Source organism: Pezoporus occidentalis, unplaced genomic scaffold (assembly GCF_034315485.1).
Source record: "Pezoporus occidentalis ecotype Australia unplaced genomic scaffold, CSIRO_AGI_Poc_V1 ctg114, whole genome shotgun sequence".
NCBI lineage: Eukaryota > Metazoa > Chordata > Aves > Psittaciformes > Psittacidae > Pezoporus > Pezoporus occidentalis.
In genome coordinates this window covers 380,798-405,425 of record NW_026912929.1, presented here as the reverse complement: position 1 = coordinate 405,425, position 24,628 = coordinate 380,798, and the positions used below count along the sequence as shown (strand labels likewise).

At 51.7% G+C, this 24,628-nt stretch overlaps 1 protein-coding gene across 1 annotated transcript in view; it reads right to left on the bottom strand.

The window, feature by feature from the left end:
- Window positions 1-24,628, bottom strand: part of PLXND1 (plexin D1) — a 74,089-nt gene that overhangs the window by 4,410 nt on the left and 45,051 nt on the right. Inside the window, exons 17-33 of the mRNA XM_062636345.1 lie at window positions 23,247-23,337; window positions 22,828-23,103; window positions 21,770-21,919; window positions 18,661-18,775; window positions 17,491-17,598; window positions 16,726-16,838; window positions 15,442-15,549; window positions 14,232-14,362; window positions 13,616-13,814; window positions 8,064-8,210; window positions 6,555-6,711; window positions 5,937-6,040; window positions 4,947-5,010; window positions 4,292-4,326; window positions 2,992-3,096; window positions 2,055-2,218; window positions 494-641 (exon numbers count right to left, since the gene is read on the bottom strand). Coding sequence (XP_062492329.1) covers window positions 494-641; window positions 2,055-2,218; window positions 2,992-3,096; window positions 4,292-4,326; window positions 4,947-5,010; window positions 5,937-6,040; window positions 6,555-6,711; window positions 8,064-8,210; window positions 13,616-13,814; window positions 14,232-14,362; window positions 15,442-15,549; window positions 16,726-16,838; window positions 17,491-17,598; window positions 18,661-18,775; window positions 21,770-21,919; window positions 22,828-23,103; window positions 23,247-23,337 — 2,215 coding nt within the window. The remainder of the gene's footprint in view (window positions 1-493; window positions 642-2,054; window positions 2,219-2,991; window positions 3,097-4,291; window positions 4,327-4,946; window positions 5,011-5,936; window positions 6,041-6,554; window positions 6,712-8,063; window positions 8,211-13,615; window positions 13,815-14,231; window positions 14,363-15,441; window positions 15,550-16,725; window positions 16,839-17,490; window positions 17,599-18,660; window positions 18,776-21,769; window positions 21,920-22,827; window positions 23,104-23,246; window positions 23,338-24,628) is intronic.

Sequence of the window (24,628 nt, the reverse complement as noted above, 5' to 3'; positions counted from 1 at the left end):
CGGGGGGATGTACAGCACTTCCTAATAAAACTTATTTATGTCAGGAAGTTTCAAACGTCAACACCGCGCTTGGCTGAGCCGGTGGGAGAGCAGTGGGAGAGCAGAACATCCCACACAGGATGGTGCATGGGATCCCGGTGGTGGGAGAGGAGACCTGGCCCGTGCAGCCTCGCATGTGCTCAGGGCAGGTTTGGCTTCCTAGAGCCAGCCCGCTGGGCTCTGCCAGCCTGGGGTGGGCAGCGTGGGATGGAGACAGCAGTGCCTGCCAAGTGCTTCCCAGTGCTGATGCATGGTGTGAACTAAAGTGGAGTGAGAGGGAGAACCCACCCCTGGAGACAGCCAAAACTCAACTGCACGAACCTGAGCAAGGGTCTCTCTACCATCCCTACTGCTGCGGGAGGCTGAGCTGGGAGACCCGACAGTCCCTTCCCACCCGCACTGGTGTGTGTCCTGCCTGCCCGCACAGGAGCCACACGTGCTCTCGGGACAGTACCTTGCCCAGCTGCAGGTCGGACAGGGAGCAGGCATCAATGAAAGCCTGGGCTATCACAGAGAGACAGGCATCGATGTGGTCTGTCTTGTCAATGTCGAAGACGAACTGGGGGTTCTTCAGGATGTTGACCCAAAACCTCAGAGGTAGGCTGCGGAGGAAACAAGTCAGGAACACACCAGGTGAATAGTTGTCCTCCAGAGGGAGAGGGGAGGAAATGCAGGAAAGATGATGATCGAAAGTGAATAGCAAAGAGAAAAAAGAATGAGGAGCTGGGTTCTGCTATTTAATCACATCCTGGTAGCATATGGCCCATTGCCTAACATGAGGGGCAGGCACAGGTCTTCTCCCTCAAGAGACATCTCTTCAGGCTGAAGCACGTGGCACAGGAAGGAACCTCCAAGTTCAGGCTGTGCAGGGGTGCACAGCACCTCATTCCTTCAGCAGCTGTTGGTGCCCAGGCAGGGTATGGGCAGGTTTGCCTTCACAGGGCTGCTGGAGCAGGTTTCCCCACTCCCTGATTTCTGTAGCAATGGTGTCAGCTCCTTTCAGTCTTCCCTGAGAGTAACCATCACCTGGTTCTGATGGCAAGCCTTGCCCACAAAACGCATTTCATGTGCCTCTTTTTCTGCTGACCCATAATTTTCTCCTCCAACTATTTCACAGCTCACTTGGCCACAGTTTCAGGGTACTGTTTGCCCTTCCTATCATTCCTCTTCAGCAGCTGAGGAGTGAAAGCCACTGTAAGTCTCTGCTCTCCTGGCAACTAAAGGTAATGAAGGGCAGGCAAAGCTGTAGCTCGGTGCTTGTGCCTGTGTGCCTGCTATCCCAGCCAGACTTGGTTTTAATGTTCACGTTAGGCTGGAAACAGTCACTGTCCCTGCAGCCCCAGAGGCACTTAGCCTCTCCGGACACTCCCTCCAGGCTCCCAGCTCTTCCAGTTAAATCTTCTGGTTTCCTCCTGCTCCAATCCCCCTCCCCTTCGGGTCCCCCATCCCATTCCTGGTGCTCATCACATCCCTCAGCACTGCTCCCGGCTGCAGAGCTCCAGCATGCTACTGCCACAGCGCAAGTGCCCGTGAATGCCCTGGGGTCTCAGCTTGGTTACAGAGACAAAGATGCCCCGAGGGCTGAAGAGCCAGAGAGTAAATGAAAAGGAGCCAAACCTGCTGGTTTTAGAATCTCCATGTGCTTTAAGGCCTGACGTGGTTTTGTCTCAGATCTCCACTGCTCAGAGCTAACACCAGTGCTGTCTCCCATTGTTCATTCCCTCTCCTGTTTTCCCTTTAATTGTTTGTATTAGTGTGCCAGTTTTCCCTTTAGTTGCCTATGCCTCCTCTTCCAGATCACTTTTCCCCTGAGCTCTGTGGTCAAAGCTCTCCAAGCCTGTGTTTGGCCTCATCTTTCACCACCCCCTCCGCCCCCCTCCTGCTTTCCAAGTCCCTCTTCTACTTTTAGCAACCTAGTGATTAGGACACCAAGGCTTTGTAGCTGCTGCTCTGGAGAGATGGAAGGAAGGAAGGAAGGAAGGAAGGAAAGAAAGAAGAGATTTCCTCCTCCAAACCTGTTGGTCTTCCAGATGTGCATAGTGTCAGGGTCTGTGATCCCTCTTTTCTCTGCTTGCTCCTCTAGGAAGTCAAAGAAGTACTTCACAGCCACTGGTGGTTTATCGTCTCGGATGCTCAGAATGGCTTTGAACAAGTCATCCAGGAACTTCTGCAGCGTGCCCTGCGGGACAAGCACCCTATGGAGCCTGGGGAAAGCACCAGAGCCCAGGAAGCAGCAGGAGGGGCTGCGACTGCTGCGCACAAGGGGAAATCCTTTTCTCATTTATCCAACTGGCAGCAGGGAAAGAGGATTCCGAAGGAGGGAGGGAAAGGTTTATTTGTGCATAGCGATATAATTAGCTTGCATTTGGGTTTAATTTCTTTTGGCATCGAGATTTTCTTTCTTACTGCTAGGATCTCACATCTGCGATTGTTCTGCACAGTAAATACAAAGAAGACTAGAGACTGCTGGCCATTCTTGTGATCTCTGCTCCAGTGAAGCATCATGCTGGGATTAAAGATGGGCTGGGAGCCCAACTGTTGGAGCTGAGCACTCGCAGAGAGGGGGAAGTTCAAATCTGAATTAAGATCGCACAGACATTCCCCTGCTCCCAAAGCTGAGCATCTCCATCTCCTTCCCCAGCAGGATTCCTCACTGCGGAAAGGGGCTCAGACCTAAACAGCGCATCACGAGCCTGGAAGCGGTCAGCATCCCTTCCATGTGCACAGACCCCAGACCAGCCTGGGGAGGTCATGTGGGGCTTCCCACAGTACTGCTGCTCTGAGGATGAGCTGGAAAGCTGGAGGGAGCTCAAGGAGCCAGCAGTGCCTGGCAGCCCCACTGACCATGCTCCAGCATCCACTGCCCCTGTGGAGCAACCAGCCCCACTGCACTCCCTCCCTAGAGCAGGCCTCTCGCTTCAAACAGACTGAGCAAGGGCATCCATCTCCTACCTTTGTGGAGAGCAGCCTGGTCAGGTAGATCTCGGGGAGGACTTTCTTCCTATGGCTCTGCCTGTGGGACTTCTTATGTTCAACCGACTCATCAGTTGGGAGAACCTGGTCCGATATAAAACACATATTCAGAGTGCTCCTCTGTGGAAGTGTCACACTGGATTTTCATTTAAGTATAGAATTTCAACTACATATAAAATTCAATTAAGAAGCAGTTACTGTGTTGTAAATATACCCTTATATGGCTTTAAAAAAGTGATCCATTATACCCCTTTTTCTGATGTTCCTCTTGCACTTTTTATTGCCTCGCTCAAGCTAGACAAAGAAAATGAAACAATCAATCTCACTTTGCACGTTAGTCTGCTGGCCTTCCTGCTCCCAGGTCGCTGCAGTTTGGGCTCCCAGAAGCAATGCACAAGGCTTCTGCAGAAAGCAGCTTTTCTTAGGTTTGGGAAAAGCGCAAGAACCATCAGGCAGTATTCCCACCCTCGCCTTTTTGAAAACAAAACCAAATATTCCACTGGGCAGGTCAGTCAGTTACTGCTCTGTAATGACCTAGCAAGCCATTTAAGGCCATCTTGGCATCGTTTCACATGTGCACATTTGGTTTCCCTTTCCTTCTCCCCCCTTGCTGAGTGCACATGTGTGTGCATGCGCTGTATATTTGCACTCCATCCCAGCATGGAAACTTTGGCAGCAAAAAAAAACCCATCAGGCTATGAGGTATTGCTCTCCATAACACTTTTTGCACAGCAGCTTTTAGCATCGTTCAGCACTTGGTCCTTCAGCACGGAGCACAGCCAGGAACTCATCAATCTCCCGGCCCGGGGAAGCCAGTGCCGTGCCAGGGGCTCCCAGTAGATGCTTTGACCAGGGCTGTGTGGGATGCTACTGGCAGCTCCAGAGCTCTCGGTGGCTGTTGACAGCTACAGCACAGGCACAACACCGGTTGTGCTGTCATGGTGGTTTTTATTCTGTCCCATAGTTCTGAAGCTTGTCTACAGATAACCTTTCTGCACCTCTTTGAGCCCCTCTAAAGAAAACTAACAAGCCCTGATCCAGCTTGTTCCTCACATCTGATGTTCCAGCCCACAGAGATGAATTGTGTTAATATCAGTGAGGCTGAGAGGATTTTCTCCTCTTTCATCACATATGCTGAAAAAAACAGGACCCACAGACTTAAGTGCAGGAGAGCCTGACTGGTCACCTCTTTGCCCCCAACACTTCCCAGGCTGCTGCCTTCCAGGGGGACATCTCCCCAGCAGCCAGCCTGGCAGCAGAGGACAACCTCTCTACTCACCAAATGGAAGTATTTCTCCGTGTCCAGATCCTTCACTGTGAAGAAGAGAGAAACAAAGCAGCTCAGCCAAGGGCACCAAAGCTTAAATGCGCTTCCACAGATACCCTCTGCATCAGGAGGTGTTTCCCTATTCCCAAGAGCCCCAGCACTGAGCTGGCATTCCCACCCCAAGTGAGTTCAGCATTTTTCTTTGGTTTGGGGTTGTTTATTGCCTTCTGAGGCACGTGGCGAGTACCTCGGGAAGTCCTTTGAGGAGGACTTGAGGTCTTCCACGGGGTGTTTTAAGAGGGATGCAGGAGGGCACAAGAGCAGGATGAGCACAGGGGCATGCCTGCATCATCCTTCCCTGCGATGCCCCACTGCACCCCACAGTGCCCCACAACCCCATGTGTCCGGGACTGTCTCCCAGCCTTGGCAACAGGGCAGCTCCAGCCTGAGCAGCTCCTCGCTCTAGTGAGGTTCCACTGCAGGGATGGGCTCTGTGCAGGTGGCCTGGAGGTGGGGGTCAAAACTCCTTGTTCATGTGATGTTTTGTCTCCCATGGTCCAGGCAAGGACCCAGCTCTCAGCACCCCTGGCCAGAGACAACCCTCCTCTAAAGCTACAAGTGTTCCTGCCTGGTCAGCAGCAACAGGGGAAGAGCAGTGAGACATTACCTCTGCTCAGTGTAGTGTCCTTCTTGTCCGACAAACTCATGGCCAGTGATGCCCCTTCAGGGATCTGCAGAGGAAGGGAAGTGCAGATGTTGATGATGGGGCCTTAATGGTGCCTCGCAGGGAGCTGGGTACTGCCCCAGGGAGATTTTCAGAGTTGGGGGACACTGGTTCAGCTCCTGCTCTGCAACAAACACCCTTGTGCCTACCCTGGCCCTTCCCCCAAGATATATCTTTGGATGTTGACACCAAGTAGCTCAGGACGAGGGAGTGCGATGCTGTGCAGATGCTGTTTGCTTCTCACTCAAAGGGCAGAAGGAACCTGGTGCTGCCAGGACCCATGGGCTGACAACACCTTCCAGTGCCGTGGCTCCGGCTCTGGTGCAGTGTGGCACCGTGCCAGCAGCAGGGCTCTGAGCGTGGCTACTACCCTGATAATCATATTAATAAGTACCCAGCTCCGGTTTGATTTTCCATGCACTGTTATAGACCAGGGAGTATTATGCTCCCAGGAGTAACGGGGAATACGGAAATCATACCCGATTTGCTGGTTTCATTTAATTTCAAAAGGAAAAATGGTCAAGAAAACAGTTTGCTTTGCCATGTTTCTGCATGTTTTTGGCCTCTGCTCCTCGATGCCTCCTTGGCCCCTGCTCTTAGGGCACACAGAGACAATTGTGCCAGTGACTTCAGTAGGAGCACAGATCAAGAGCAGAGTGGTACTAATCAGCCAAGCTGGTGGCCGCTGGGAATAGGGGCTTTTCCCCCTCCTGTTTCTGTTGTCAGGAATAACTTGTTTTGCATGAAGAGGGTTTAATTAGTTTCAGTGTGTTGCAATATTAACAAGCTTCTCGCCAGGGCAGATGTCTATTCCCTGGAAGCTCTCGTGGAGCTATGGCAACCTCCCTGCCTGCTCCTGATGATCCTGTTTTGGGAGGGGGAACCGCAGCTTGCCCCCAAGGCCAGTCAGGCCCTGCTTCCCAGCAGATTTACCTTGTAATGTGCTAGTGTGTTGAGTTTCTTCCTGCCATCCTCCACCACCGAAGTGTCATCAAGGTCCCGCAGGATGTAGCTGTCGGTGCTGGTGGCGAACCACTCTGAGCACAGAGAAGGGGGAAGTGAGACACCAGCCCAGAGGAGGCACATGCCTTTGTTTGGAAGGAGCTGGCCTCTGGGCAGACAAATGACAGGTCTGAATCTATGGCCAGACAGGAGCCCATGGGCTCAGTTATGGCTGCTTATGGAGAGACATGTATTAACAAGCCATCTCCAGGCTCAGGGGTGCTTAGAGGGTACCTGTTCTGGAGTCCAGACTACAGGCTTTAAAGGCTGCCAGTCCAAGCATCTCCCTGCTCCACTTGGGCTTTCCTAAAGCTTCTTTCCAGTTATGTGCCCTGTTATTTCTGTCCACCAGTATTGGTCCCACCACACATTCCTGAAGACCACCAACAGGAAAGGCTGCCCTGAGATCTGCTGTCCTAACTTAAACATCTGCCCTCTGGTCAGTGCTGCTTCACCCACCACCCTCAAACAGACACAAGAGGTACCATGCAGTGGCAGGTGCTTTCCCTCATTTTAAGGACTGTCTGGTCCAATGCATCTGGTTCTTACCAAGGTCGACATCTTCCACCCTTGGCCACTGGGAATAGGGGACATTCTTGCAGAAGGCCTCCAGAATCTTCTCCTTCACTTGGCTGAGCGTGTCTGTGTCCATGGCCCTGACGCTAAGGGAGTCCATGCCACAGCCTTGGAAGGAGACGTTGAGGTTCTGCAGGCAGAGGCTGAGTCAGAGGTGTCCTGCCCGGGTCTGCCAGCTCCTGAGGACGCCCGCACAGCTCCCCCTGTGCCCCACACTGCTGGAAATGGCTGAACAAATGTCACCATCCAGGCTTCACCCTCCAGAGAGGCTGAGTTACACCCCAGGGGGCTGCCGGCCCAGAGCCAAGACACGGGGACTGACACTGACACCTCCCCTGCCGCTGCCAGGCTTTACCCTGGGACAGCCCCAGCTCCTCTGCCTGTGTCCTCTGCTTCCCTGAGAGAAACCCTGCGCCGTCCTTGAGTGGTGAACGCAATCCCAGTGCCATCCTGCTGCCCGCCCAGTCAGCCCGGGGCCAGGAGCTCAGGTACCAGGAGCATTGCTTGTGCTCAGGCAGAGCTGCCTCCCAGAAGGACCCTGGTACATGTGAGAGTTATCTGCAAATGCTGCATCTCAGTATCAGCACCCCTGACTATGGGCACTGTGAATGTGCAGGTGAAGTCCAATTTTCTCCACAGCATTAATGAAGACGTCATTTCACACTCGACACTGTGCAGGTGGGTTTTGCATCAGAGGCTAGCAGCAATGCTGAGACTGTCATCGCATATCCCCTGCAGCTGCTGCCCCTTCTTTGCCAAGTGGGAAGCGGCTGCACTTCCCCTGCTCACACTCATGGAGTTACCTCTGCTGAGAGCGCCAACACCCTGCGCCTGCTGCTCACCCCCGGCTTTGCTCTGTACATTTACAGGTCAATTCATAACAGGAATCTGCAGAGGATGTGGAAGCTTGAACCTGCTCTGAGTTATGGTGATGCGCATCCGGGGTAACCTCCTGACTGCAGCAAAGCTGCTCCAGATTTATGCCAGGTAATTGAAAGCAGGATTTGACTGAGGCTCTGGAAAGGTGTCTGTTGAATCCTGTGTCAGGCACAGAAGGGACCTGGGCCCTCCACATGCACAGCCCTGGCTGCTCTGGTCCCGCAGGAGACATTCCGCAGAGCCACTCTCAGCACCGCTCCTGTGACCTGGGCAAAGCCCTCACCCTGGGTGCCAGGTCTGCAGCCACCACTTCCCCGCTGCTAGTGAAGATGCTTTTTTGCCAGGATCGATAAACCTGCTGCTTTAACTGAATATGGCAGAACAAATTTTGTCACCTCCCTCCACCATCCGTCTGAGACACTTCAGTGACCCACCAAGGGACAGACATGGAAGCACAGTCATGAGCCTTGTTCTGCAGTCGTGAGCTTAGGCAGTGGCAAGGTGCCTGGCAGGGATATGGTTTATGTGTCTATCCCACCTGCATGGGTACCACACTGGCCTCATGCATAATTGCCCCCATCAGAACCAGGTCTAGGAACTCACCCTTGGCTTTGCCTCGATGTTCTCCCTCAGGAGCCATTCCTCGTTCAGGGTGTACCTGGCCTTCCCAGTAATGGCGTCGATGGAGCCTTTGTTAATCTGCTGTTTGATCGCACAGATCAGCAGGAAGAAGGGCTCGCCGACTGTCTCCTGGGGGAAGGAGAGAAGACTCAGTGAGCAAATGGAGCTGGTGGTGGTGATTCCTTCCAGCAGTGTGGCCGGGACACTGACAGTGCCCCTGCACGCTGGGATAGTACTGGTCCAGCCCAGGCACTGGGAACCCATTGGTCCCCCAGCTCCCCCCAGCATCTCTCTGCAGCTGCTCAGAAGTTTTCAGACTTGTGGCAATGTGACAGCACTGATGGGGAAGAGGAGACAAGAGCCGATGAGAGCCACAGGCTGTGTTGGGGAGGGTGAACTGTGCCTGTCACATCAACATGCCCCATCCAACTGCTGCGGCTCCCTGTTAGCACCGCTGCCTCATGGGCAGAGTGCCCGGTACAGCTCAGGAGGGGGCACGTGTGTAGCTGTGTGGAGTGGGGATGTGCATGCACGGCGCTCAGCAAACACAAATGTGCATTAATTTACATGTGAAATTACACAGGAACCTCAGGGAGAATCTGGCATAGGCCGGTACAGAGATGTTTCTTGCAGTCTGACAGGACACAGACTGCACAAGGTACTGCACTCAGCAGCACAAGGATGGGGCTGATGTGCACAAAATCCAGTCCTGCAGAGATACTCGGGTGCCCAGCTTTGTCATGGAGATATCAGCAGAACCCCTCTTTGCACTCCCTGGTCTGCCACTGAAATCCATGGAAGTGAGCCCACTGTGTGTGCCTGTGGCCCTGGGAACTGGTGCTCATACTTCTCATACCACAGCAGAGCCCCGATCACAGCAAGGCAGAAAGGATCAGGGTCAACAAGCTGTTCCCATGCGACAGCAAGCAAACACACCATTTAACTCCTTACATTCATCAAACTTCATCTTACAGGAGAGAGGTGAACTGTGACACTGCTGCAAGGAAAACAAAACCAGAACAGGGACCAGCTATTTGCGATGCGGTTCAGAGACATGGTTTCATGCCAGAGTCTGATCCACTTCTGTCTGCTGTGCTGATGTGCAAGTAAAACATAAGGTATTTTCTTAAGAAACCTTTTGGTACTGGAGTACATCTCATTCTCCCCAGTGTTCATGTGCAATTTTCTTCCAATGAGGCAAGTGCAAATTATTGCACATTTATGTACTTTCTGAGCATCACACACCCTGCACAAGCATTGCTGCCATCTGAAATCATACACACAACAACAGATACCAAATGATTTGGGTATTTCTCAGCTAGGAGCTGCTAAATCCTGTTCAATCTGCTTCTTAATTAAGACAGTGATTCTTTTATTCTAATTGCCCTATAATTGCTAAAGCAATTAGTTGGATGTTAATTTGGATGTGGCTGCATTCGGCACAGTAAGCCCCTGGCAGTGTGGTAGGTGGGCACACACCATCTGTGCCAACGGGGCACCCGCTTCGTTTTCTGAGAACAACTTCTTTTATGACCACAGGGAAGCTCCTTGGGGTTTAATGGCTTCTTGCAATGCCCCTGAGCACACAGCATGAAATGGGTGCTGCAGCAGAGCTGCCAGTCTGGAAATGGAGGAAGGCATGGCTTCCAGAGAGCAGAGAAAGATGTGAAGTCACAGGCATGAGGAGGAGATAAGGAGTGGAGAAAGTGTCAGGAGACATACAGAAGAGTTAGTTTCTGGCAGAAAGGCAGGAGATAACAAGCAAGGAGATGATGACACCAGTATCCCCAAGGGGACATCCTCAGCCTGCAGTACCTGCCTTCCCCATAGTGTGAGTGGGGAGCCCTGCCAAGCTGACCCTACACAAAGAGCGCTGACAGACCCCAGAGATGACCCTGCTACCAACAGGAACGCTGCTTCTGTCCCATGTGTGTGAGCAGGCAGCAGGGACGAACCCAAGACTGAACTGAGCACCGGGTTTTGGAGCCTGCCCTGTCCCAGCGTGGGAAGCTCCAGCTCCGGCCGCAGCGAGATGTGAGGGGGCTGCCAACAGCTACGCGGCTGCCTCCAAAAACATCGTCCTGCTGATACAGGAGCTCTTCACGGCTTGAACCCAGCTCTGCTCGGGTAAAGCTGTGCGGGACGGGGCACACTGAACGTGCAGGAGCAGGAGCAGGAGCAGCCCCGGCCTGGCCAGGTGGGAAACGCTAGCGCTTGGCTGGCGAGATCCTATTTCTGCTTGGGTTTATGGCTTTCAGGCTCAGGAACTGTGGGATGTTATGGAAATGTGCAACAGTGCTAATCAGACAGCAGATTTTAAAGAGGGGAAAGAAGGGCTGGCAGACAGGGACTAGAGATAAAATGGCAAACTTGGAAACCTCCAGCATTGTTCAGAAAACTCATCTGGAAATGAATCAAAACTGTCTTTGGATTTGGCTGGTTGGGAGAAAGGAAGTTTAACTTGAAGAGATCAGTGCTGATTCAGGACAAAAAAATACTTAAAAAAACACAGTCTGGGGCCTTTTTTCCTCCTATTGTGAATGTATTTTAATGAGACTTCATTTTCATTTCTGACTGAACTGTTACGGGCTCTTAAAGCTACCCAGGGCACTGAAATAACTTTGCAGTAATGGGAAGCACAGTTCAGGCTGGCATCACTTGAACTGTTTCACGCACATGAGCGTAGGAGGGCTTGGGTTTTATATGCTTGGGAAAAAAAAGAGTTTAGAGCCCAGGCTGGATTCACATGTTGCTGCCCTATTAAAGAGGCTGACAAGTCATTAGAGATGTCCTCCCAGGAACACGAGCCATTTCCAAAGTGCCTTGGTGAGGCTGGGGTGGGAAAAGCACAGAGAACAGCTGCTTATCCCAAGTGCCTGCTAATTTGGGGGTTATTATCTGTTTGCATTCTGTGAAGAACCAAGCCTCAGCTCCATCCCACACGCGAAACTTTGGGAAGCTTGGACCCAGACCTGAATTCCAGGACGTTAATTTTCCTTCTGTTCCCAGTCCCCTGATCCTGTTAGGAGCCAGGCACAGTGGTATCACAGCATCTCATGGGAAAGGCTTTTTCTTCCAGTGTTTTCCACCAAAGCTGTAGCAGCAAGTAGAGACATAGACTGCTTTATCTCCACTTCTCACTGGCTTCTACAGAAACAGGGGTCTGCATCGGCTGTGCAGAGGCTGCAAGTTTCCTCTGACTCTGGCCCCAAAAAGCCTCCTGCTAGGTCTTCATTACATCTCCTGCCCACACTGAGCCAAAGCTCCCTGTCAGAGTGGTGACTCCATCGCCTTCAGGTGCCCTGCACATGTTCAGACCACGAGTGACTGTGGCCTGCAACTCCTTCCCAGCTGAAGACAGCTCCTTCAAATCATTCTCCCCAAAACACAAATGGACGGACTGTTAGGCAGAGCATTAATACGAAACAAATGTTTTGAGCATGTAGCGTTGACTTACAAGGGAAAATACAAGCACTTGGAATTTTTCCACTGCACAATGGCAGGGACCTTTGCAGCAGCTGTTTCAAATAGAGGTTGTGATTAATGGGGATAATTCAGGAATGAAAACCAGACCCATCGTCACACGGCTGACAGGCCAGTGCTACAGGCAGGCGGGCAGCCTTTCTTTTTAACCAAGAAAGGCCTCTCTGAAGGCAAAAGAGTTTGATCCAGAGGAACGCAAGGCACATGGGAGGCATTTGACTATTGCTAGTATTTAAATCACAGCCCTGAGCTGAAACCATCCAGATACAAGGAGGTGCCCCGGGGAGGCTGGAGCTCCTCACCACCTCTGAACTGTGCACCGTGCCCGTTGCTCCTCACCAGGACCGAGCTGCACTGAGTGCCCATTGCTCCTCACCAGGACCCAGCTGCACAGCGTGACCATTGCTCCTCACCAGGACCCAGCTGCACTGAGTGCCCATTGCTCCTCACCAGGACTGAGCTGCACAGAGTGCCTATTACTCCTCACCAGGACCCAGCTGCACAGAGTGCCCATTGCTCCTCACCAGGACCCAGCTGCACAGTGTGCCCATTGCTCCTCACCAGGACACAGCTGCACAGAGTGCCCATTGCTCCTCACCAGGACCCAGCTGCACAGCGTGACCATTGCTCCTCACCAGGACCCAGCTGCACAGCGTGCCCATTGCTCCTCACCAGGACCCAGCTGCACTGAGTGCCCACTGCTCCTCACCAGGACCCAGCTGTACAGCGTGTCCATTGCTCCTCACCAGGACCAACTGCACTGAGTGCCCATTGCTCCTCACCAGGACCGAGCTGCACTGAGTGCCCAAGCCTTGGGCCCACGTGATAGGATTCAACTTTTTCCTCTTTTTTTTTTGTCTTTCCTTTTCCCTGAGAAAGCCTTCTTGCACAATGTCCATTTTTAGCACACACTGGAGCTGGATCAGATGCCTCACATGTGGTCTGCACTCTCCAGAAGGAGAGATCAGCACTTTTTTTTCCTCCAGTGGTTTAACTACAGGCAGAAAAACTGAAGATTAAAACCTCCCTCACTAATTCACTCTTTTCCACCCTTACAGGCTGGGCCGTGCTGCATCGGCACAGCCACCCTCATTTGCTCCTGTAACTTTTCTTTCATTATTCTGGCTAATTGTGTGAGCTAAAATGAAAGATTATGAACGACAAAACCATGGGCTTTAGGACAGAAAGCGATCATCAGCTGGGATCAGAAGACATTATGATACGTATGAGGACAATGCAGTATTGCTTCTGTGGCTATAGCAAACACTTTGGGAAAAGAGATTTTTCAAAGGCTTTTTCAAGGCTCTGCCCTGTGGGTATAATGGGGTGTCCTCCAATTAACTGCCATGGAATCAATTAAGTTATTGCTCAATTCTTCTGGGAAATTCCAACCAGAACTGGCAGGCATTGGAGATAAAGCACTGAGCAGATGGACTGTTGATGTGCTCTGGGATGCCAAATAGATTCCTTTTTGTCACCATCGGAAGACAGTCAAGCTTCTGGGACAGACATCCCCCTTCTCCTGCTAAGATCCGCCTGGTTGGTGCGGAACACCAGGACATCTCCTGCGTGAGAAGCCCCATATACCAACGGGCACCGGCATGGAGCAGCCCCGGCACCACCATGCCTCCTGACAATGCTGAATGGGCTGGCAGCCAGCAGCACGGCTGCGGCAGCTGGGTAAAGCAAACAACAAATAACTGGAACAGTTTCCAAAACCTCATCCCATTCTGGTTACTTTTCAACTCCCTGCGGCTCTCTTCTCAAGGATGGTGAAAACGTTGCTTCGTGCTCTGGCCTTGGCAAAGGCCACCGCAAAGTCTGGTCTCACCAAATCCCCAGGCAGAAGGGGAGAAGCAACTGAACTTAGGGTTGCTTTTCCACACTTGAACCTTTCAATACACCAGAGTTTGTCAACCACTAATGACCATGCAAGTGGCAGTGTTCGCCACTTGAGGTCTTTAGGTCCTCAGCTGCCCCACACATCCCTCACTACCACTGCACACAGTGCTGAGCTGGCACCCGCAGCAGCAGTGATCTGGATCTCTTACTCTGAGATAGCTGTACATGCAGATGGACATCCAGTTGGTGAGCATCTTCTCCACCACAGATTCCGTTCTCCTCAGCATCAGCTTGGGGTTTTTGGAAGCTGAAGCATCTATTAGATCCACCAAGAGGTCCTTCATGATGCTGGTGTAATACTCCAGTTTCCCATGCAACGCAATAGTAAGCAGGGAGGCCAGGTTACATCTGAAACACAGAAATGTGCATGCCTCAAGCACAAATCCAACGAGACCAAACTGCTGACTGCCTTAAAAAATCCCAGAACACAAAGGCAGTATTCAAGGCAATTTTCATCAGCCTTCTCAATGGTGTCAAAACTTCAAACCCTCTTTCAGTGCTGCACGACCTTGGATCAGCTCCCACCCTTTTACTGGTAAGCCGAGTGTTCAGAGATACCTTCATGAGCGAGTTGCTCATTGTACCTTTTGGTGCTTTTCAGGATAATGGAGGTTTATGGCCATCCGTTTCTAATAGAAACGTGGGAGGCAAGTGCAGCTCAACCTTCATCAAAAGAGCATGCTCCAGCCATGGGCTGGATTGCTCACAGGTTAGGCATAAATCAGTGTCCTCCGGCTGCCAGGTCTTTTGTTCAGAAGCGCATACCTGTCTCTAACAGCAAAGTCCTTCTGTTGCTCGAGAGCATGGACAAACACAATGAGGAAGTGCTTGTTGTTGAGTAAGGTGGAGAACAGCGAGATTCCTTCTTCCATATTGGGTCTGCAGTTTTCAGGGATCTAAAGGAAAAATAGAAAGCAGAGTGAGAAAACCCCTGGCTGTTGTTTTCCTCTAGCTTTTATCCATCCTGACTGCAAGGATGTCCCTGCTGAAGGCGGAGGTGCTGAGCTGAAGACCCCTTACTCCCTCTGCTCGGCACAATCCAGCAGCTTGCTTTCCTGGAGAGGGCACAACTGTATGTGATACACAGCTGTATCAGAAGCAGCTTGCTCAGGGGCTTTGCCAGTGGCAGTGTCCATTCCTCTCTGCTCAGCACCTGGGAGGCTACCTGGAGTACTGTGGCCAGTTCTGGGCTCCCCACTACAACAAGGATGTTGGCAAAGTGGAGCAAGTGCAGCTGAGGGCTGCTAAAACAGTTACTGGGTGTACAGAGAGAGGTGGAGAGGGCTGGGTTTGGTGAGCCTTCAAGAAAAGTTCTAATGGGGGATCGTACTGCAGTCTTCAGCTACCCCATAGGAGGGCAGAGAAGACAGAGCCAGACTCTTCTCTGCTGGCACAGGGCTAGGACGAGAGGGAAGGGACAGCAGATGGAGCATCGAACACTGATTAAATATAAGGAAGGAAGTTTTCACCCTTAAGGTGGTTGGACAATGGAACAGGGCCCCAAGAGGCTGTGGAACTTCCATACTTGAACACACTTGACACAGCTGGACAAGGCCCTCAGCAACCTCATCTACTTGGAGCTGCTCTAAGCAGATTTCCCTTCCAACATCTGATCCTTCAATTCCTATTTCTTGTCCACATGAAACCCAGCTCTGGGACAACAGCAGCTTTTACCAAGTACTGCTTGGGAGGAATCTCATTTATGATGAACTGTGCCCAGGACTGAGGTGACACAGTACGATACACCCAGGGAGAAAAGACCACAGCAGAGCTGGGGAGGATCTCAGGACAATGAGCACATCCACAGAGATGCCTTCTCCAAACAGCCAAAGCTAATCCAATGCTGGTATGTGTTAATTGCTTTGAGTGATCAAGCATCCCCCATGCACCACAAGAAGATACCCAGCACTGTGAACACACACGACTACAGTTAGCAACCACTCGAAAGCATTTGTTCTGTTAGTGGGTTACTCACTTTCCATTCCCCCACCAGGAGCGGATGAGTTTCCTGGACCTGGGAGCCCACCTGGGAGTTGAGCTGCTGGGATGGCAGGATGTAGCACTCCTCGTAGAGTGAGGAACACTGCAACCAAGCACAGCGTTAGGGGAGGGCTCTGCACTCGGCCGGGGACGTCCTCGCTTGCCGTGCACCGCAAGGGAACAAGACAGAGACTTGTAATAGGGACTGAGGACCGCCCACTCTGCACTGGTATGGTTTATAAAGCCTTTAAACACTTTGCAAGAGCCTCTTGAATGAGCAAACACCACAAGAGAGGGGGGAGGCAGATGTGCGTGCAGACACAAGGCTGTTAGGGTAGGGAGACTGCAAATAGACTAATTTGACAGCTAGAAAAACCCCAGAAGAGAAAGCATTATAGAAGACTTAAGTCAAAATAGAGCAGTACTGGGTGTTTTAACATATGTAACTTTTGAAACAGATGGGAAAAATGTATAAATCTCTAGCATTCGTATAGCAGCCTGAGTCTTGAAGACTCCAGTGTGCTGATATGTAGAGATTGGGTAACTGAAAAACCTGAGTAATAACTCCTAATGAAACACTCTGCAGTCATAAATCATCATCTCACTCCTCACCACTGAAATGCAACTGCCTCGGGGGTGAAATACAGCCGCTGTTAAGGGCGCGCAGCGACGCAGCCGAGCAGCCCGTGACAGGAATTACGGCACCGGCGTGTCTGGTGTGGCCCCAGAGGAGGACTCTGGGTAGACAGACTGGGACTGGGTGCCCATGGGGCGTCTACTGGGAGCACCAGGCACCCAGCCTTTGACAGAGAGGAGAGGAAGGGGGAGACGAGGCATTCAATGAGCCCCTGAGGACTGGCAGAGCAGCAGGGAATGCTCGGTGGCACACTGGAGGGAACAAAAAGCCCCTTCTCCCTGAATGCCAATGGCAGATACACCATTCAGCCTCAGCTGAACAGAGTGGGGTGACACTGGAGCCCCTGGGGACAAGGGGGAGTCCCCAGTCCCTTCTGCTCATGTCACAGAGGGTGTTCAACAGCATCCAGTGGGTGAGCCAGAGCCACGGCCAGCCTCCTGCCATGTGCAAGCTTCATATCCAGGGGTTGTGGCTCTGCTTTTGATGATAACTGAGGCTGAAATATGTGACAACTAAATATACAACAGTGGAATTATCTTGTTACACAGTAATACTCCTATAGCAGAGGGGAAGCAGAGCCCTGATCTGGTTAGGAGGAACCTGGGAGCAATCAGGTGCCAGTGAAAGCCGGTACTGCCTTACTTTGGGGAAGAATGTCCGGGTGACAAAGTGCTTGTACTCCAGGAACGGGATCCCCTGGCTGCGGTTTAACTCCTTGGTCAGGTCTGTCATGTCTGTCTGCAGCTCCGCAAAACCTTACACAAAGAGACCCGCAGATGGTGAGAGCTCCGAAACACCAACAGCTGAGGCAGCAGCAGGCTGGCACCAAGATATGTGGCACATCTCAGCTCTGCCTCCTCCAGCCTTTCCCTAGAGTGGGCTGCCGCAGGTTTTGTCAGCGAGCAGCAGATCAGTGTCAGGGTTTAACCATGAGCACTCCACAGCACGTCCTGCAGCACTGACAGGGGGAATGCCAGCCCTGCCTGCAGGAGCACAGCCCCGTCGCTGGTCCTGCAGGACCCCAGCCTGTGCTGCAGCCACGTACCACGGGGACAGAGGCAGATGCTCGTGGCTTCTCCCACTGCTCTAGCAGCAGCGTTCTGCAGTTCCTGTTGCACCCACCCATAGAGCACACCGATTAGTGTGGCCTTCAAGCAACCCTCTGGCATGGCCAAGGGCCCTTAACCCTGCTTGCCCAAGTCAGGCAGCAAGACAGCAGCAGAGTCACTCTTCCAGCCTTTGAGCCCCATTCACAAACCCTGCCAAAGCTCAAAGGTAATGACAGAAATTCGCCTATAAATAATTCTATAAACTTCTACTGAGTAGAAGGTGAACGGCTTCAAGCTGCTATTCTGCCATCTCCCTCCCAGTTCTGGCTCCTCCTTGGCACCCGGCATGGTGACTTACCTTTGCGGATTTCCTCCCGGATCTGTGACTCCATCTCCTCCATCTGGAGCAGGGTTTTCTGCCAGTAGCGCTCAGCTCTGCGGCTCTTTGTGCAAAACACAAAGAGAGCTGGAAAAGAGGAAGGGAACAAGCCTGTTGGAGTAGGGCTTAGGAGCAGCTGCAGCTAAGATCAGAGCGGTCCGCTGCTGGCATGGGTGCAGAAAGCTAAACCCAGTGTTGGTTTAACACCTACAACAAGACTGGTATCTGATCAGGCAGTGGTCGATTATCTGTAAATAAGTAAAACCAGCTGGAATTTAATGACCGTGCTGTAGCTGTCATCTTCAGTTTAGGTCTGGGCTGTCTGCATTCAGCTCAACTGTATATTAATGTATTCCAGCTGATTAATGAATACAGATTTTAAGATGTTTACCACCTGTATTACAGTGTTCATGTCTGACAGTCTTCCCGTGCCACCAGAAATATGTTTCTAATGACGGGTGGTGCCTTAAATAAATAGTGTGCATTAAAACCTTTACTAAAAATAAATTAAATCTTATTAGAAACACCTCATTTGCTGTGAGCTGGCAGATTCCTGCTGCACAGGGTTTGCTGGGCACGCGATGAGGAGCTGCCCAAGCCAGAGGACACAGGTGTGTTGCACTGCTCCCAGTGAGCTGGGCAAACTGTTGTGTCTGCTCCAGGTCTGCAGCTATGGATGCTCGCTCTGTTCTTCATACTCTTTGCCAGGTGGCTGTCACTGGCTGTTGTTGATGACAGGACCTTGAGCTAGGTGGACCTTTGGGATGGTCTGGAACGGTCATGCCTGTGAGTAAGCCCTGCTCATGTCAGTATGAGCCCAAAACCAGTTTCTCACACTCTATTTTGTATTATCATAGCTACTAAGTGTTTTGGGGAAAAGAGTAAGTTTATAAATATCACAGGCTCAAGTAACAGAGTTGAGCTATGGATTCAGCCAGCAAATACTCCATGCTGCAGGAAGCTTTGATCCTGGGTACTGGCTTGATCTATACAAAGAAGAGTGATACTTGCACCCAGACCAGTTTCAGATGCTGCACAACTGCAGCGCTCAGAAGTTTCTTAACATGTGAGTGAGGCATTTTCCCCCCTCCACATGCAAAGGGAAAAAACCTCAGCACAGCCTAGAAACTCATTGTTTTGTTCCCTTACCTACAACAGAGAGAACCAGCAAGATGCTGCAGATGACAATGGAGACGATGATTGCGGTCTCTCCTCCCCCAAGGTGCAGCATTGCAATTGTGTAGTTGAACTTCCCCACTTGGATCTAGAGAAGGAGAGAGGGAGGAAAAGCAGGAGCTCAGCAGCACGTTGCCAAGCAGCTCAGAGGTTGAGCAAGCAGGGACCATGGGGCAGCACTCAACAGACCTTCGCCTATCCTAAGGCCACCACAGGGACTCATGTCACAGCCCCACCGAACCCACCCCAGAACACAAGACACCCTTTTCTTAGAGAGCTCACCATACCATAGAGTGCTGCCTAGACTCCTTTTACTAGAAAACCACTTGCACTAAACATCTGACTTTGTTACGCCTCTGAAAGGCCTTTGATCTGCTCCAAAACCAGAACTGCTGCCACTCAGGAGAAGGAAGGAAAAGAAACTTTCAGGTCTTTGAAATACAAGTAAGGGAAAGTTTGGTTTTGTTCTTTTAAAGTTTAACTTTTGAAATAAAGTAAGAGAATAAAAACAAATAATAATGGGACCAGAGACAAGTAATGATCTTGTGGCTGAAGCAGTGGACTGGGTGTCAGAAGTGCTGGCTCTGCTCCCAACCCATACTTCTTGTGACACCAAGCACAAACCACTTGAGCTCAGTTCTGCGGTCTCCTGATCAGCAGAAGGGAGGAGGCCAACACGCACACCACAGGCAGGCTGCTGAGTTTATTTGGTGCTGTTTATAAATGGCTCTTTAGATCCCTGGGATGAAAGGGTGCAACAGCATCATCTGATAAGGAGAACTCATGACCACGCAATTCTTTTGCTCCGGAACTGTGAGTTTCACTTCTCTCAAGGAAAGAGAAGCAAGAAAAACTTGAGGGGAAAAAAAAACAAACAAAAAAAAAACCCCAAAAACCCCAAACTGAAATGAGGTCAGGAAGAGGTGGAATCACCTTATGCTTGCATCTGTGTCATGGAGCACCTCCAGGAAAGGTGCACTGTCATTAAAGTCAGCTCTCAGCAGCTGGGACAAAGTCCTTCCCACCACATTCACGCATCAGGCAATGTGTAGCACACAGCTCCATACCCACCGGGAAATCTCAGCCCTTGCTTTTGGGAGCACTGCTGAGGGCACCAGTGCTGCCAGCCAAAGACACCCAGACAAGGCTGGAGCTCTGGCCACAGCTGCTGCCTCCATGGGCAAGAGAGGAAGGAAAGCCTCATGTGGGCAGCTCCAGCTGCCAGCACCTGGAGCCAGGGGAACCTTCAGCACCTCCAGCCACCAGTGCTGGACACATGGACTGGCTCCCCTGACTCCAAGCCCCAACATGCCCTTGTACCAGCCCCAGATGGGCTCTGACACTGATGGTTTCTGGGGTGGTGCCTCCAGCAAACCCAGACCAAAACTAAGCTCCAGCTCACCTACTGCACTCCCAAAAATGATGCTTGAAAGTGATCTCCAAAACACAGGGACGCTTAGGAGCCCCATCTTCATCACCAGCTCCTTTTCTCTACAGACAGCTCTTACTGCCCTGTACAACTTGCTAACATGGACCTTCACAGAATTGCCATACCCAAAATCAGGGTCAGAATTCAGATCACCATTGGGACACATTTTCAAGGGCTGTTTTCCTGTGTTCTGACCACTGCAGATGGGAGCTCTACCACCTAAACAAGAACAGACTGGACAGTTACAGCAACAGGCATCAGCTCCCCAGCAGAATTTGCATCAGCGGCCCCTGGCTGCTGCCCTGGCTGCAGGTCAGGCAGGGACCACTGTGCTGTGCTATCAAAGCTGCTACGAGTGTTGTAAAGGCAGCTGCTGCTATGAAGGGGCAAGCAGGAGACAACTCCAACCATGTACGAAGGTCCAATACATGTGCACAGACATGATAAGAGTTGATTGTTCAGCTGCACTCTCACTGCTGGTACACTCTTAATAGCTATGTGATACTTCAGGGCTGGGTATCATTCTCCTGCTTCCTAAGGACCTGCTAGTTCATTGCCTGGAATGTTTTATGTCAAACCAAGACTAGCAAACTCATAAATTGCTTTTCTTCCCCAAAGGGATTTTCCTGTTCCTCAGTTGTAACTAAAAACAAAATACCCTATTTAAAATTTCCATTAAAATGACTTGGGAAATTCTGCTACTTCTGCATTTCCATGTTCCCAGTTTGCAGCAGAATTTCATATACCACAGCTTGTAATCAGTAAACTGGAGGAGCCTGTCAGTGAACTGGTGGTGCATTTTCATGCTGTTCTTCCAGGCAGCACAAGCCCACAGCTTCTGCAACTCCCTTACAGCCTTCCTCCTCCTCCTCCCTGCCATGCTGCAAGCTCCCACCCGTTCACAGTTAAACACAAGGGGGCTGCAGGGTCTCAGACCATGAAGACGAAGGCATTTTCTCTCCAGATATGAAGAGGCAAAATCACATCCCTATGTGGCAATGGGCTGCAGATGACATGAGGGAAACCGAGGGCAAGAAGAGCAGGTAAGTCCAGCCCTCCATGGAAAGGACACTAACAAAGTGCTGTGAATTCTGCAGACACAAAGAGGAACAAGAGCCCTGAACACCAAACACTTCACGGTGACAAATGGCAGTCCCTGGGAAGCAACACAAAACCTTCCAGCCCCATGCACTGCTCCTGCCCTGCCCAGCCACACACAGGGACCCATCTCCAGTGGTTCACTGCAGCTTGGTGAGGGTGAACCCTCACACCCACTTGTAGCCCCTGTGCTGGCTGTAGGAGGCCAGCTGGAGGAAAGCTGCATGGAAATCCCCAAACGTGTCTCATGAGGGGCACAATTACAGCAAGTGACGAACCCTCATGCGCCTGGAGCTCATAGCGCTTTACACAAGAGCTCACAAAATCCCCCCAGCTCACAGCCCAGCTCCTCACCGGTGCCCATGATGCGGAGTGGGCAGCCCCTCTCCATGACTTGGGGCGGCCTCAGCGCCCACTGCTCCTGCATCCCGGCAGCGAGCCGCCAGCCGAGGTGCTCTGTCCACCTCCCATGGGGGCAGCATTCCACCCATGCCTGCCGGGTTTGCACTGGGACCCCTGTGCCCGTGCCCAGAGCGTGGAGGCTCCGGGACTCACCGTCACTGGGAGCTGCCTGTCCGAGGTGCTCAGTGACTCGTTGACAGAGCAGTGGATGACTTTGTCCGAAACAATCTGGATCTCACACGAGATAAGGCCAATCTTCACTTGGTACTCGTTGCTTTCCAGGCCCAGGCTGTCAGGCTCTTTCTAATGACAAAAATAGAACCAGGATGTCAGTCTTTAGAGCAGCAGTCAAAATTGCAATGGATTTTCCTGCCTTACTTTCCGTATTCCCTGCTGGTTTTGAGACCTGGGAGGACTCTCCATCATGAAGGACGTTTTTTCAGCCCTTCACAGGAAACCCAGAACTGGGCCATTCCCCATTTTCCTGCTTCCCATTCCTCACTCAGCAAGGGGCACAGGACGAGCAAGCCCCTCATGGAACCTGGAAAAATCTGCTTTTGATCTGCTCTGCTGTGCACTGAAGATAAGGATCTAAGCGCCCACCTGGGAGAGGGGAAGGATGTACAGAGGAGATAGCCAGGGGATGTGTCTGCAGAGCCTGAGAACGGGGGAGTGAGTTTCTGAAGCACGTTGCAAGCAGTGAGGATATCCTGCGGTGAACAATGGCCTTTGAATTACAGTTGCACATTGTCCAAGCCACTCAATTGCTGTACCCTGACTTCCTTGTTAACTCAGCTGAATTCAGTAGCCAAAAGAGAAGAATGCATGACTTGTTTCTGCAAGAATAAATACCTATTGTCAGGACCTTCTGGAGCACCTGCCTGATTTCAGGCCAGTGCATTACCATTCTCTTTCATATACCCAGTATTTTATTTAGCTTCTTGCTACTACATCCTCCAAAGGCAGCGCTCTGCAACCATGCCTCCAAGGGCATCCTCAGGTCAGGCTGTGTCTCCTGGTGAAGAGATGCAGGTGCAGCGGACTGAGCAAGAACTACCAGCTCCTGTATCATTCCTGCCTCTCCCATCCTCATCCATCCCCCATCTCCCTCCTGCCTGTGTGGACAGTCACAGTGCTGAGACTGAAGAGCTTCCCAGTGGGGAGCATGCAGCACCCCGAAAGAAGCAGAGCTGTTAACGCCACGCTCTCACATGTATAACCAGGGTTAAGGGCTCGCCAGGATGGTGCTTGATCCACTTCTCCTTCTTGGCTGTGAAGAACTGGGGGTCAGCATAGTACTCCAGGCTGAACTTGCTGATGTGCAAGGCCTCCTCGGGGTACATCTCCTCATCCAGAGCTGGACGGTCATCTGTGTAGAGGCGACCATTGAGATAGAAATCGACGGGTGCAGGCTTGCTCCCCACAGTGATGTTGGAGGCAGCAGGAGAGGGGCAGGTGATGGTGGTGTCGGTGTGAACCTTGCAGCTCTGACAGCAGGAGAGAGCACACACGTCAAACCCTGACATCTTGAGTGCTCCCACCCAGCCCTGCTCCCAGCCCAGTCTGTAGCAGGTGCCCAGGCCTCAGCTTCACACCCTGGTTACTGGGCAATACCCAGGGGGACACCCACCGTCGGCTCTCTGCCAATGCCTCGGACCACCATGGACACGTTCTGGACCAGTTCAAAGCCTCTTCCTTCCAGGGTGATGATCCTGCCGCCGCTTTGACGAGAAGGGAACAAAGAGAGGGTCACTGCAGAGACAACCCAGCAGCGAGGCGCAGTGGCTGGGTCTCCTGCTGCCATTTTCCCAGGGATGTTTCCCAGGTGCGTGAGCAGAAAGCATAACCCAGCAGCCAGAACCTTCTTCCTACTCACAGCAAGCATCCACACTGCTGCCAAGGCATCAGGGAAGGAAGGAGGAGCAGTGGCTGCTATGGTGGAAAGTGGGGACCTCTTCCAGCTGCAGAAAGCTGCCCCCTCACTCCCACTCCCCAGAGGAGCAGCCAGCCTCTGCCTGCTGGTGTACACAGCAGGTTGCCAAGGCCACCAACAGTGTAAGAGATGAACCTCCAACCCCTCAAAGCAAGAGCCAGGAGATATTCCCTCACTGTCTCCACAGCGACCTGCAGAGAACTGTGAATCCTGGAGAGGGAAGAGCCCCCTTTAATGCTGACAGGGATCCTGCATCTCCCAGACACTTCTGATTTAGATCAGAATGTGAAGTTGTTTTGTGTTTTGGATCTGCTGCCTGGGGAATGTGAAACATGGGCCTCTCAATGTGCAATCAATTAATGACAGTGACGAGAAGACCCTGATGCTCTGCTAGGCAGGGCAAGGGATGGAGAACTGGCACTGCGTTTCTGCCCTGGACAGCAGAAGCTACAACCTGGATTTACCTTCCCCTTTCTTCACATCACATCTGATCTATTCAGAGCATCTGTCATGGAAGTCAGGACTTATAAATGCCATTATCTGAGGACCGCTCCAGACACAGTGACTTTGGGCCCAAGGTTCTCTGAAATCTGGGGGTATTACTACGCATTTACGATCCGAGTTTTTAACTAAGGGCCTGTCACATCTGCAGACAAGTTTACAACTTCTGTTCTGTTTTAAACTTCGCTTACATGGATTATTTTAGCAGCATGGCAAGATAAATCAGATCTGGCTAAATTTTTACACAAGTTAATGACCCCTCATGCTCAGCAGCCCAGCAAGGCACCAGAGCAGTCGGGCTACACGAGCCACCATGTAGTCTGATGAGTGAGACTGCTGTCATGCTCCCGGTGGAATGCAATTTTGCTGTAAATACTAAGAAAGCAGACCAAGGTGACAGAGAAATACCCTGGTGGTTTCCTTTGTGAATGTGGGCACTGACATTCTTCCACTGTCTCTGTGTTCAGATACCGCTCTCACCACTCAGCTCAGTTCGCAAGCCTATGAGGAGCTGAGGTTGGTTGAGTCACTGCTGTGCCTTGTCATTAACTTTCCCATAGCCCAAATCTTTGGTGATG